This window comes from Sus scrofa, chromosome 3 (genome assembly GCF_000003025.6).
Source record: "Sus scrofa isolate TJ Tabasco breed Duroc chromosome 3, Sscrofa11.1, whole genome shotgun sequence".
Classification (NCBI taxonomy): domain Eukaryota; kingdom Metazoa; phylum Chordata; class Mammalia; order Artiodactyla; family Suidae; genus Sus; species Sus scrofa.
Window position 1 is genome coordinate 76,527,416 of NC_010445.4, and position 13,185 is coordinate 76,540,600.

At 46.0% G+C, this 13,185-nt stretch overlaps 1 protein-coding gene across 2 annotated transcripts in view; it reads left to right on the top strand.

The window, feature by feature from the left end:
• SPRED2 (sprouty related EVH1 domain containing 2) overlaps positions 231-13,185 on the top strand; it is a 122,007-nt gene continuing 109,052 nt past the window's right edge. Inside the window, exon 1 of one of the 2 annotated variants that reach the window (XM_021087442.1) lies at positions 231-910. In XM_021087442.1, the coding sequence (XP_020943101.1) occupies positions 885-910 (26 nt within the window). In that variant the 5' untranslated portion in view covers positions 231-884. The remainder of the gene's footprint in view (positions 911-13,185) is intronic. The other variant, XM_021087443.1, reaches the window with a different exon arrangement.

Sequence of the window (13,185 nt, forward strand, 5' to 3'; positions counted from 1 at the left end):
AGCCAGATGTGTGCGAGTCCCCGGCTGCCGCCTCCTCCCTCCTCTCGGGCATTTTAAAACCCGGAGCCTAACTAAGGAGGATCCGGAGTCAGACGCGGCGCAAACAACTCCGCTCCCGGGCTCCTCCGGGAGTGGAAGCCAGGAGGGAGGGGGAAAGGAAGCCGAGCATGCTCAATAGGCGAGACAAAGTTTTTTTTTTTCTCCTTTTTTTTTTTTTTTTTTTTTTTTTTTTTTTTCGGTCGCAAGTAGGAAGCTTTTTGCACTCCACCACCTCTGGCGGCTGGGAAGACGTCATCGCTTCCGCCCTACTTCCTCCTCCTGTTGGCGGCGGTGAGAATCCAATATGGAGTAAATCGGTGGAGTCGAGAGATGGGGCTCGGACGGGGCGCCCTGCACCGCCTCCCAGGCGCACCTCCCCCGGCCTCCGACCGCTCCCCGGAACCGTGATTGGCCCAGCCCCCCGGGGGCGACCCAAGGCTGAGCCCCCACCGGCTGCTGGCCCTCTCCCGCTCTCCGCAGTCCCCGCCGCTCCACGGAGAGCTTGTTTTTCTCCTCCTCTCCCCCACCGCCGTCCCCTGCCCAAATCATTCCCCTCTGCCCGCTTCCGAACCCCGAGCCCCCGCCCGCCTCGACCCTCGGCGCTGCGGCGCTCGCTCCCCCCGACCCAAGCTTGCCTGTGCACCCCTTCCTCCAGACCTCACCCCGCGCTCCGGTCACCCAGCTTCCCCTTCTGCCTTCTGCGGCGCCCCCTTCATCTTTAGCACCCCCCCCGCCCCCACCAAATCAGGCGATCTCCGGAGATGTGAAGAAGGGGGGTGAGCGGACAGGAAGATGAAGGGAGCAAAGCTGCTCGCCGCGGGACAGGCGTCTAGGTGAACAGGAAAATGACCGAAGAAACACACCCGGACGAGTAAGTTTGGCCGCGGGGTGGAACGAGGGTGTCCCGCGGGGGCAGCGTGGAGTCCGGGGCTGAGGACGCGGGCGGGGACGCTGGTTGGGTGAACTTGGCGTGGGGTGCAGCGAATAGCTGGTCTGTGGGTTTAGGATGCGAGATTTGACCCCTTGTTGTTGAAGTGAGGAGGGGGCAAAAGCTGCTGCGGGCCGTTGGGGGCGCGCCTTGAGTCGGCGGGCTGGTGGCCGCTGCGGGGGCCAAGGGCGCGCGGGTGACCTCGGGGCTGTCCCCGCTCCCTCTCCGGGGACTCACAAACACCCCTCCCCCCGAGATCCTCGGCGGCGGGAGCGGAAGACCTGACACCCCCGCTCCGGCTCCCCGGCGTCGGTGGGTTTTAACACAGTGACTTTGTGACTCTCCCGCCCCGCTGCTCGCCCGACGCTCCTTTTGGGAGCCCTCTGGGGCCCAGGCTCCGCCATTTCGTTTTCTTGAATCGCTCTCATTTGCATACCACATTTTCATTCATAAAAAAACACGGCGGAGCGGAGAGAGGACTGGGCGCGGGCTGCGCGGGGGTCTGCGTGCGCCTGTGTCCCCGCGAGGGCCGGCGTGCAGGAGCTGCCCAGGGGTCTCGCAGCGCTTGTGAGTGAATTTGCACGCGCTGCCGGGCCCGGGACTGGCGCCCCCCGCGGGGTCTCTGCTGCTCCTGGGGGAGGATCCGAGGGTGTGCGGCGGGAGCGTGCGGGGCAGCGGGCGGGCGTGTGTATGTGTGTGTATATATGTGTGTGTGCGCGTGCACAAGCGTGCGTGCCCGGCCCGCGGGCCCGAGGGGAACAATGCTCTGGGCGCTTCGTAGTGGGGGCTCCCGGGCGGATTCACCGCCCACCGCGGGACCGGTGTCTTTCTCCAGCGCCCTGCCAAGGTGCACCTCCCTCCCGCCCTCCAGTCACGGAGTCGGGTTTGGCTTTCTTCCATCCGCGCCCGAGGCGTTTCCGATCGCGGGTACAACGGAGGGAGGGACGCCGGGCCCTTGCCTGAGGTCATCCGATCCGGGTCCGAGCGGTCACCACACCGCCACGGCCGCCGCTGCTCAGTGGCAGTGCCCGCCACCAGCCACTTTTTTTTTTTTTTTTTTTTTTTTTTTTTGTGAATAAGACGCTCTCCTTTATTGTCACATGATATCCCTCCCCTCCTCCCCTGCACATTCATAAATCCGGAGCTTGCCTCGGCTCCTTTCATTCAGAGCTGCCATTAGCCAAGGTAGTGGCGGCGCCGGCTGGGTTTCTTTGGCTTGGGCGCAGGGAACCGGTCGGCAGCCGTGGGGACTTGTCTGAAGCGAGGCCCAGCACGCGTCTGCGGGGGCGTGGGGGCTGTGGGTAGCCAGCGCCCGAGGCTGCAGGTCTTTTGCCCCCTCGAGCATTGAGACTCGGTGCGGAGAGGGGAAGTGACTCAGGGCTGGCCTGCAGAGAGGGCGTCTATTGCAGCAGGTGACAGAATGCTGTGCTCTAAGAATTTACTCACTTTTTTTTTTTAAGGCCCCTTTATCCTTTGGCATCCGCTGTTGTCAGGCTGGGAGAGAGGGGGTATTAGGAGGGTTGGTGTTTGGAGAAGGAAAGTTCCTTTCTGTGGGTCCCCAGGGAGCTTTGATTGGAGTAACTAACCCCTGGTCCAATAAGTAGTGACACCCTTCCCATATGCAGCTGGAGAGAGAATCCCACCTGGTGTGCTTGTCAGGGCTGTCCCAACACCTGCTGGCCTTTCTGTTACACCTTTTGCTTTGCACTTATAGACTGTATCTTGAAAAGGGAAAATGAAAAATGTTGCCCTTCTAGGGCTGAAATATATGGGTTGGGAGGAATATGCTGCCAGGCCTTGTAATCTTTCAGACTTGCCTAATCAACAGGTCTTTGTCTCTGCACATGCCAATAGCAGTAGTAGCAAGGAGGGATGGTTGCCATGCTCTAGGCTTGTTGGAGATAGGTTTGCCACCCTAGATTGGGTTCCTTGGCTCCATCCCTTGCGGATCCTGGCCTGTCAGCATTGGATTCCATCTGGTATCCAAAGCAAAAGGATTTCAGATGGGATCACCAACAAGAAAGAAATCTCTCTCTTCTGAGCTTTCAGAGCCATTCAGTATGGAACTGGCTGCCCCCACTGCTGTCAGAAGTCCAGTTGAAACAGTGAATATTTGAGGGCAGGTTCTGGTTTCAGTTAGAAAATCAGAAAGCTGCGGTGCCTTAGCCCACTGCAGAACTAGCCTTCTTGAGATTACAGTTAATGTAATGACCTTGTCATGACACAAGAAATGCCTGGTAAGAATACAGGCTGCATGGCTTATACACTGCCATTTGTAGACACTGTACATTATATTGTTCACCGTTCTTATGTAATGACCCATCTGAAAAATTCCTTTTAAATGCTGGTGCCAGGAAGGTTTCACTCTGACTTAAAAAGCTTGCAGTGATTGCTTTTGTATTGTTTTTTTTTTTTAATTTTTTTTAATTAAAAAATTTTTTTTTGCTATCACTGTGTGGGGGCTCAGGGCAAAAATTTTTGCTTGATTATGGTAGCCATATTAGCTTAGGTTTTTGCTGGATTTATTTCCCCCCCCTCTATATGCATTTTGATCCCCTGTTTTCTTTTCTAATGGATTTGTTTGAGGTCCTTCAGCTACCTTTTGGAAGTAGGCAAGGTGTGTTACTTCTAAGGAGGTGACATCAAACTGGAGACTTAAGGGAAATATATTTGTGCCTTAGGTAAAATAAATTTTCTTTCTTTTTGGCTGCACCTGTGGCATATGGACATTCCCAGGCCAGGGATTGAATCCAAGCCACAGCTGCTAACTGAGCCACTGCAGTCAGATCCTTAACCCCCTGTGCCACAATGGGAACTCCTAAAATAGATTTTTCTTGATAGTCCATATATATTTGAGGTTATAATTAAACAATCCAGTATTTAAACAATACATTTAGCATCAGAGTATAGTAACTCAGAATCTTGTAACTGGTAAAATCATGCTTAAAAAAATAAGTGTTGTCTTCTAATATTCTTTCCATGTCAGTTTAAAACTCCTCTTTAATAAATGAATGCTCATAAATTCAGGAAAACTTTCCTGCTCTTTTAGCTGGTGGTCCTAAACAGTAGTTTCCAGATAGAAAACACCCTGATCCTTTTTTTTTTTTTTTTTTTTTTTTTTTGTCTTTTTAGGCCCAAACCCTCAGCATATGGAGGTTCCCAGGCTAGGGGTCGAATTGGAGCTACAGCTGCCCATCTACACCACAGCCACAGCAATTCAGGATCCGAGACACGTCTTCCACCTACACTGAAACTCAGGGCAACACCAGGATCCTTAACCTGCTGATGGAGGCCAGGGATTGAACCCGCAACCTCATGGGATTTGTTTCTCCTGCATCACCACAGGAACTCCTCTGACCCTTTTTTGATTCCACTCCAGATAGAAAGGCATGTTAAATTTATAATTTTACAGATTTATTTTATAATTCAAAAATGAAAGAGCATCAATAAACTATTGAAAGTGGTCTTTTGTACATAGGGAGTAAAAATTTATTTGAAAATCATATGCATTTATCTTTAAAGCATTTGACCATGGCTTCGAATAGTTTGGAAATTTGCAAAGGGAAGAAACCTTTGTCAGGCAAGCTGTAACTCCGGAGACCCCAGGCTACTGTTCAGCTTTTAATTTTGTTCACAAACTCTTCTCTGCAACACGCAGCTTGCTGAGAGTGGGTTTGTAACTCCATCCTCCGTTGTATTTGCCCTAATGTTGAAAGGTTTCACTTTTTTAAAAGGGCTTAAATATTTTTACTGAACCGTTTCAAAGAAATTTGTAATTTGAATTCTTATATCCAATTACTTGAGCTCACTTTCCAAAAAGATGTGCATCTTCTTCCCTGAAATCACAACACCGTGATTACACCTCACAAAATGAAGAATAATTCCCCTGGGAGTTACTGGTATGGCGCAGCTGAAAGAATCTGACTGGTAACCCTGGGGTTGCAGGTTCAATCCCTGGCCTTGCTCAGTGGGTTAAGGATCTGGTGTTTCTGGGAGCTGTGGTGTAGGCCACAGATGAGGCTTGGATCCCGTGTTGTTGTGGCTGTGGTGTAGGCAGGCAGCTGTAGCTCTGATTCAGCCCCTAGCCTGGGAACCTCCATATGCTGTGGGTGTGGCCCTAAAAAGCAGGGGGGGAAAAAAAGAATAATTTCCTGATGAATTTAACTCTCAGTCTCAATTGATTGAAAAATGTCTTTCTAACTGGTTATTCCAGCCAAGGGTCAAAGAACCTGCTTTAATGCATCTTAACCTGTTTTTAAGGTTTAAGCCTTAGCCATTTGTTTACTTTCTGATCTAAGAGAAGTTGCTTATATATCTCACCTTGGTTTCATCTGAGTGAATAAAATGGGAATAAATATTACTGATTTTGTGGAGTTACTATGAAGTAAATGAACTAGCCTATGTAAAGCTTATGGCCGGGCAACATGAATAACAGAGGTGTTTGGTGTTGGCTTTTTACTGGTCACTGAAATAGGTTTTTACAAGCTCACTTTCTTTTTTTTTTTTTTTCGTGTGTGTGTGTGTGTGTGTGTGTGTCTTTTTAGGGCAGCACCCGCAGCATATGAAGGTTCCCAGGCTAGGGGTGGAATGGGAGCTGCAGCTGCCGGCCTAGGCTGCAGCCACAGCAACCTGGTATCAGAGCTGCTTCTGCGACATACACAGCTGATGGCAATGTGGGAACTTTAGCCCACTGAGCAAGGCCAGGGATGGAACCCATGTCCTCATGGATACTAGTTGAGTTCATTACCACTGAGCCACAATGGGAACACCTTTTTTTCTTTTTTTTTATTGATGTATATTGATTTATAGTGCTGTTAATTTCTGCTGTAAGCAAAATCGTTCATATATGTATATTCATTTTCATATGGTTTATCACAGGATAAACCTGAATATTGAATATAGTTACCTGTGCTATACAGTGGGATCTTCTTTATCCATTCTGTATATAAAGTTTGCACCTGTTAATCCCAGTCCATCCCTCCCCCATCCCCTCTCCCCCATGGCAATCACAAGTCTGTTCTGTCTGTGAGTCCATTTTTGTTTCATAGATAAGTTCCTTTGTGTCATATTTTAGATTCCACATGTATGTGATATCATACGGTATTTGTCTATCTCTTTCTGACTTAACTTCACTCGGTATGAGTGAATCTCTAGGTCTATCCATGTTGCCTCAGATGACGTTATTTCATTGTTTTTTTATGGCTGAGTAATATTCTAGTGTGTGTGTGTGTCCACCACATCGTTATGCATTCACCTGTTACTGGACATTTATGTTGCTTCTATGCCTTGGCTATAATAGTGTAAGTATTTGCAGCACTTGTAAATAGTGCTGCAGTGAACAATGGGGTACATGTATCTTTTTGAATTATAGTTTTATCTGAATATCTGCCCAGAAGTGGGATTGCTGGTCATATGGTTATTCTACCTTTAGTTTTTGAGGAACCTCCATACTGTTTTCTGTAGTGGCTGTATCAATTTAGATTCCCACCAGCAGTGTGAGAGGGTCCCCTTTTCTCCACACCCTCTCCAGCATTTGTTATTTGTAAACCTTTTAATCATGGCCATTCTGACTGGTTTGAAATGGTGCCTCATTGCAGTTTTGGTTTTCATTTCTTTAATGATTAGTGACATTGAGCATCTTTTCATTAGCCTCTTAACGGGCTCACTTTCAGATAACCATGTGGAGGAGGTGTTATCCCATTTAATTGATGAGGAAGCTTAAATAGTTACTTATAGAAGACAGCAAATATTTTTATAGCATTTTACTCATTTAGTCTTCCCAGTAACTCTGTACAGCAGATCTGTTACCTTCATCTATAGATGGAAACCAAGGCCCAGAGAGGTTAAGTAACCCCAGCAGCCTGGCTCAGGAAGGACTATGTTTATAAGCAGCATGAGGTACATACAGTCTCAGAAGGAGAGAGAGTGGCCAGGCTTAGTCATTCTGACTTCAGAGTTCTCAACAGGTAGTCATGCTGTCCCTATTTCTCTTGAATTGGTGACAGTCTGTCATTGCCATAATTTTTTTTTCACTTCCCTTATCTTCCCTTAAAATGCTATGAGGCACATATTGAATTAAAGTGAATTTAAATAAACTTGGGCTTGAGCATTCTGTGATACACCCTAAGATAATGGGAGGAGTGGAAATTCAGAATTGGTTATTACTGGACTGTTACATTCATGGAAATACAGTTGTGGAAATTAGACCCAATGCAACAGGTATTGATCCATTCTCTTTGTGTTAGCTTTAAAAAGGGGAAGGTGTGTTTTTCTACTGTACCTGAGTAGAATCCTTATATGTTAAAAGCATGGACTTGACTATGCAAAATTGGAATTTTGGTCTTTTCCTCAGACAATCCTGAAAGCAAAACAAAACAAAAAACTTGGAAAGAACTTAACAAGTTTATAAGATAGGGGATTGTGATTATATAAAAATATCGTCATTGTAATAACGTTAAGCACTGCAAGGCTGTACTTGTTAGGTGGTGGACCTGGGCTAACCTCCATCTCCTGAGTTTCTTTACATAGGGGTCTGAACAGATGCTACCTCCTTCCTAGCTATAGTTGATCCCTTCTGCTTTCCAGTTCCTTTAACTAATAAAATGTATAAAAAGTGGGTCAGTATGAATACCAAAACTATTCTGCCTTGACAGTCTGTTTGCTCGTGCTGTTTGTTCCAGTATCCTCTTCTTTCTCCTTTTCCTTCTCCAACAAGTGAAATTCTGCTCATTCCTCCCAACCAGCTCTGGGTCATTCCTTTTATGAAGTCCTCCTAGACATTCCCCACCCCCACTTCTCTAAGTCAAAATTGTGGACTCTTTATAGCATTTGCCCCTACACTGCACAGCAGTTTACCACCGTTTAGAGTTGGGCTTATACCCAGCTAGACTCTGTCCCAGAACAAGAGTTTTTGGGATTCAGAGTTACCTCTCAACTGCCAAGTTTTCTAGTTGTTGGCTCATACTATTGGGCACATTGTGGTTGCTTTTAATAAAGATCTATTAAATTAAGAAATGGATTTGCTTATTTTACAGTGCTATTTTGTCCCTGCTGACTTATGCAGTAATTACAAATGTTGTATTAAGTTAACTTAGGGTGTGTATAAGCCTCCTTCTGAGAAACTCCCATGTTTACCTGAAGCCCATGACGTATCTTGTGGAAATTGGGTGTAGAATTTAACTGGTGGTGATCGGTGACTGACAACTGAAAACCACTTTGAGGAGTTCCCTTGTGGTGCAGCAGGTTAAGGATCCGGCATTGTCACTGCAGCAGCTCCGGTCACTGTCACTGCTGCAGCTCGGGTCACTGCTGTAGAGCCTGTTTGATCCCTAGCGGGGGAACTTCCACGTGCCTCGGGTGTAGCCAAAAAAAAAAAAAAAACCAACAAAAAACCCCAAACCATTTTGATTCCAGCCACTTTTGTGGGAACTGGGAAGTGGAAGATCCTAAATGCAACAAACCAGGGCCTGTGTTTCTGCCTCTGCAGAAAAGTCTCTGCAGAAATCACAATATTAACAATTTGCAGTGGCTACAGGGTTCTGATGGAGTCTTAATACTTGGAGTTGGAGACAGCTGTGCTGATGACCTCCCTGTTGGCAGAGTTCCTATATAATGGTGCTGAACACAAATGCAAAATCTAACACAAAATCCTTAAAAACTGAGCAAGATGATAATAGAAGCAGAGCAGGAAATTTTTGTGTTCAGTTGTTTGTTTTGGCCTGTTTTCTCTTAAGTAAATTGGGCTGATTTTTTTTTTTTTCTCTTAAAGACCCAGTCATATTGATAGGCTCATTAACTGTTCTTGTAAATCTTTCTTTTTAATCAGTATTTAAGACTAGAACATGGGTGATTTTTAGAGGCATTTCTTAGGTCTTTTAATCGCTGGAGTAGAAGGAATATTTTTCTTGGGTGCACACCGTGCTCTGGGTAGCAAATGGGTCTTCTGTGTGCTTGCTCTGGTGGGCATGAAGGATTGCCACCACAGCCTGACATGTTCCCTGTTGCAGAAAGGAAGTCAGGCCAGGATCTTAGTAAAATCTTGATGTCAACTGATATAGGAGTTGGTTAAAACTAAGGAACAACTGTTTTATAACTACTCGTTTCTCAGATAATCTTTGTCAACAGTATGTTCACAAGGGAGACGTATTGTACACATGATAACAAATGCTGCTCATGCTGTTTTTGCTGCTTTCAAAGGGTAGTTGAAGATGTCTTTAAAAACAGAATCTCTATGTTGACTTGCACTAAGAGCCTAGAGGGGAGAAATGGATTTTGACTTCACTCTGGCACTTGATGCTTAACGGCTGAAGAGATTAAAACAAGGGCAGCTTCCAAAATGTCTGGCTTTGGCTCCTCTTTGTACTGAAATAACGATTTTTTTCTAATCTCATTGTTTCTATGCTTAGATATATTCCCTGTGGTCCCTTCGTAAATGCTTAAAACACTTATCAGGCTAAGTTTTTTCAGTTGTCTCTCCTAGTTCATCTAATAATGACATCTTTTTCTTTTTTTAATTTTTTTTTTTTTGCTTTTTAGGGCTGCACCTGCAGCATATGGAATTCCCAGACTATGGGTCTAACCAGAGCTGCCTCTTATGACCTATAATGCAACTTGTGGCAACGCTGGATCCTTAACCCACTGAGCAAGGCCAGGGATCAAACCCACATCCTCGTGGATACTAGTTGGGTTCTTAACCCAATGAGCCACAAAAGGAATTCCCTGTCTTTCATTTTCATTGTATATTCCTATTTCTTTTTCCCATTGCCTTGCTTTGGCTCTGGCCTCTGGTATTGATTTTTCAGATAAGCACTGTTTATTTTGTATTTGCATCCCACCCTAACTGAGAATGCACCCAGGAGCTTGGCCCATCTGCCCTTCCATGTGTGGGAATACTAGTTTATTGACCTGTGTACTCGTAGACTGCAGTGTTAAGCCCAGAGTAGGCTTTCTGTAAACATTTATTGATTGGCTAATGTAAATGTTCATTAATTGAAAAAGTTTTACCTTATATAAAAAAAAAATTAAATGATTGGCGTTCCCTGGTGGCCTAGTGGGTTAAAGATCCAGTGTTGTCACTGTAGTGGCTTGGTTCATTACTGTGGTGTGGGTTTAATCCCTGGCCCAGGAACTTCCATATGCCGAGAATGTGGCCAGAAAAATTAAATGATTATTCATGTTGTACCTATATCCAAAGAGACTGTGAGGTTTTTTCCAGAACTACTGAGAGATGCAGGATGCCATGATGGCAGTGGAAGAAACAGGCTCACTCTGCCTCCTCCCTCTGCTGACTCTTACTGACAGTATACTTACCTATAGTAGCATCCTTCACTCTCCTGCAACCCTGTCTGTGGCCTAGAAATCATGTTACCGAGGGCATTCATACTGTTTCTAAAACAAGAGTCAGTAGGCTTGGCGGGAATGGGTGAGGCGAGAGTTCTCTTAGAAGTAAGCTGGCTTATGGCTTCTTTTGTCTTCTTGCATGCCATGTTGGTGTTTGCATTTTATTTTATTTTATTTTATTTTATTTTTTTGCTGTTTTTTAGGGCCTCCATGGCACATGGAGGTTCTCAGGCTAGGGGGTGAATCAGAGCTTTAGCTGCCACCCTATACTACAGCCACAGCAATGTGGGATCCGAGCTGCATCTGCGACTTACACCACAGCTCACAGCAGTGCTGGATCCTTAACCCACTGAGTGAGGCCAGGGATGGAACCCGCAACTTCATGCTTACTAGTCGGATTATTTTCTGCTGCTCCACAACGGAAACTCTGGTGTTTGCATTTTATATTTCCAGCCAAGGAGCAAAGTGGATGTTGGACCAGATGTTAATCATCAACATCCCAATAATTTCGTTAATTTTTACAGAACTTTTAAAGCTGCATAAGTGTGAATATAGTCTTTTTTTAAACTCAGTGAATTTTATTATATTTATAATTGTACAAATATCATCACAACCTAATTTTACAACATTTCCATCCCAATCCCCAGCCCATTCCCCGTGCCTCTCCTTTGGTAACCATAAGTTTTTCAAAGTCTGAGTCAGTTTCTGTTCTGCAAAGAAGTTCATTGTATCCTTTTTTTAGATCCCACATAGAAGTGATAGCATATGATGTTTGTCTCTCACTGTCTTGACTAATTTCACTTAGCATGATAATTTCTATGTCCATCCATGTTGCTGCAAATGCCATTATTTCTTTCGTTTTTATGGCCGAGTAATAGTCCATTGCATATATGTACCACATCTTCTTTACCCATTCTGCTGTCGATGGACATTTAGGTTGTTTCCACGTCTTGGCTATTGTAAATAGTGCTGCAATGACCATTGGAGTACATGTATCTTTTCCAGTCATAGTTTTCTCTGGATAGGTGCTCAGGAGTGGGATTGCTGGATCATATGGGAATATAATCTTAACATGGTAATTAAATTTCTCTCCTTTGCTTAATAGGTTTAAATTAAATCTGAGATTTTTCTCAGGCTCAAAATTCCAAAACAGGCCTGCTCTGCCAGGATGGTGGGCCCTGGCTCAACGTTACCTCTGGCCCTAAAGGTCTACTGGTTGCCTTCTCGTCAATCTGTGGGTGAACAGATTTCAGATTAGGAGTCTGCTGCTCGTGACCAGTGCTGAAGCCCTTCCCATCCATTCTTAGATATCTTTTATACTAGAGGATACAAGAGTACAGGTGTCCATTTAGAGTGTGGTACCTAAAGAATTTGACTTCAGAATATCCTTGGACCCCAGTTGCAAAGCCATGTATAAATTATTTACACCCAGTGTCCCAGACACTTTACCTGCCAGATAGGACTCAGAGGGGGCCTCTGCCCTCAGGGGAGCTTACATTCTAGGGTATGGGCACTTCCATATGCCTTGAGGGTGTGAGCTCAGCATCGTCTGGATGATGGACAGACCTGCTGCCAGAGGGGTTTTTGCCCTTTCCTTCCTCTCCCTTTTCAGGGGGCTGCCTGGAGCTGCAAGCATTGGGATTCCCAGATTTGCAGTGGGAATTCTCTTCCCAAGTATTAGAGGATCTACATGCCCTTCCCAGAATCGCCTAACAAGTTCTTCAAGTTATTTTTAGGGCTAGATCTGTCACTTTTTCCCTGGTCCTTGACTTCAGAGCCCACGTCTGTAGAACAACACTGTGTGTCATAATTTGACAGAGCCTCCATTTTTTGCGTATGAGGAAATTGGGTTGTGTGTGCAGCTTGATTTACATGACCACTGAGCAAAAGAAATTAGAATTCTTTTGGAATCCTGGAAATGCCTTAGAACTGTGAGGTAACATTTCTTCCTGTATTCCTGTTCCGCTCTGTGGAGTTGGGAACCACTGCCCCCCAAGGAGGCCTTTTCTGTCATGATACAAAGAGCAGTTCTCCAGAGACCTCTTTTGGAAAGAGAAGCCACCTTGCCCTGATGGATTGTGTGTGAGCAGGATGGCTATAACAAAACATGCTCAAATGAGGATTCTGATTCAGTAAGGTCTGAGAGTCTGGTTTTTTTTTTTTTTTTGCTTCTTAGGGCTGCACTCTTGGCATATGGAAGTTTCCAGGCTAGGGGTCGAATTGGAGCTACAGCTGCCTGGCACAGCCACAGCCACGCCGGATCCGAGCCATGTCTGCGACACCACAGCTCACGGATCCTTGACCCACTGAGCAAGGCCAGGGATCGAACCCGCATCCTCATAGATCCTAGTCAGGTTCATTAACCAATGAGTCATGAAGGGAGCTCCTGAGATTCTGCATTTTTCAACAAACTTCCAGATGCTGCTGGTGCTGCAGATCCAGGGACCCCACTTGGAGTAACAAGAGCCCGTCTGTGGTTGTGATGGTAGTGAGCTCCTAGCTGCTGGGTTTGCGTCTTCAAAGGCTTTCATCTTCAAAGGTGACCTCACATACTTGGCATATGGAAGCTATTGAGGAAGCTCATTGGACAAGAAGGTGGTATTTCTACATGGAGAGATATTGTCAAGGGCCTGCCAAGGATGGGAGGGCTGCACCTGCTGCATATGGAAATTCCCAGGCTGGGGATCGAATTGGAGCTGTAGCTGCCAGCCTACACCACAGCCACAGCAAATGCGGGATCCGAGCGGCGTCTGAGACCTACACCACAGCTTGTTAATGCTGGATCCTTAAATCTCTGATCAGGGCCAGGGATCGAACCTGCGTCCTCATGGATACTAGGCAGGCTCTTTACCTCTGAGCCACAATGGGAACTTCCTTGG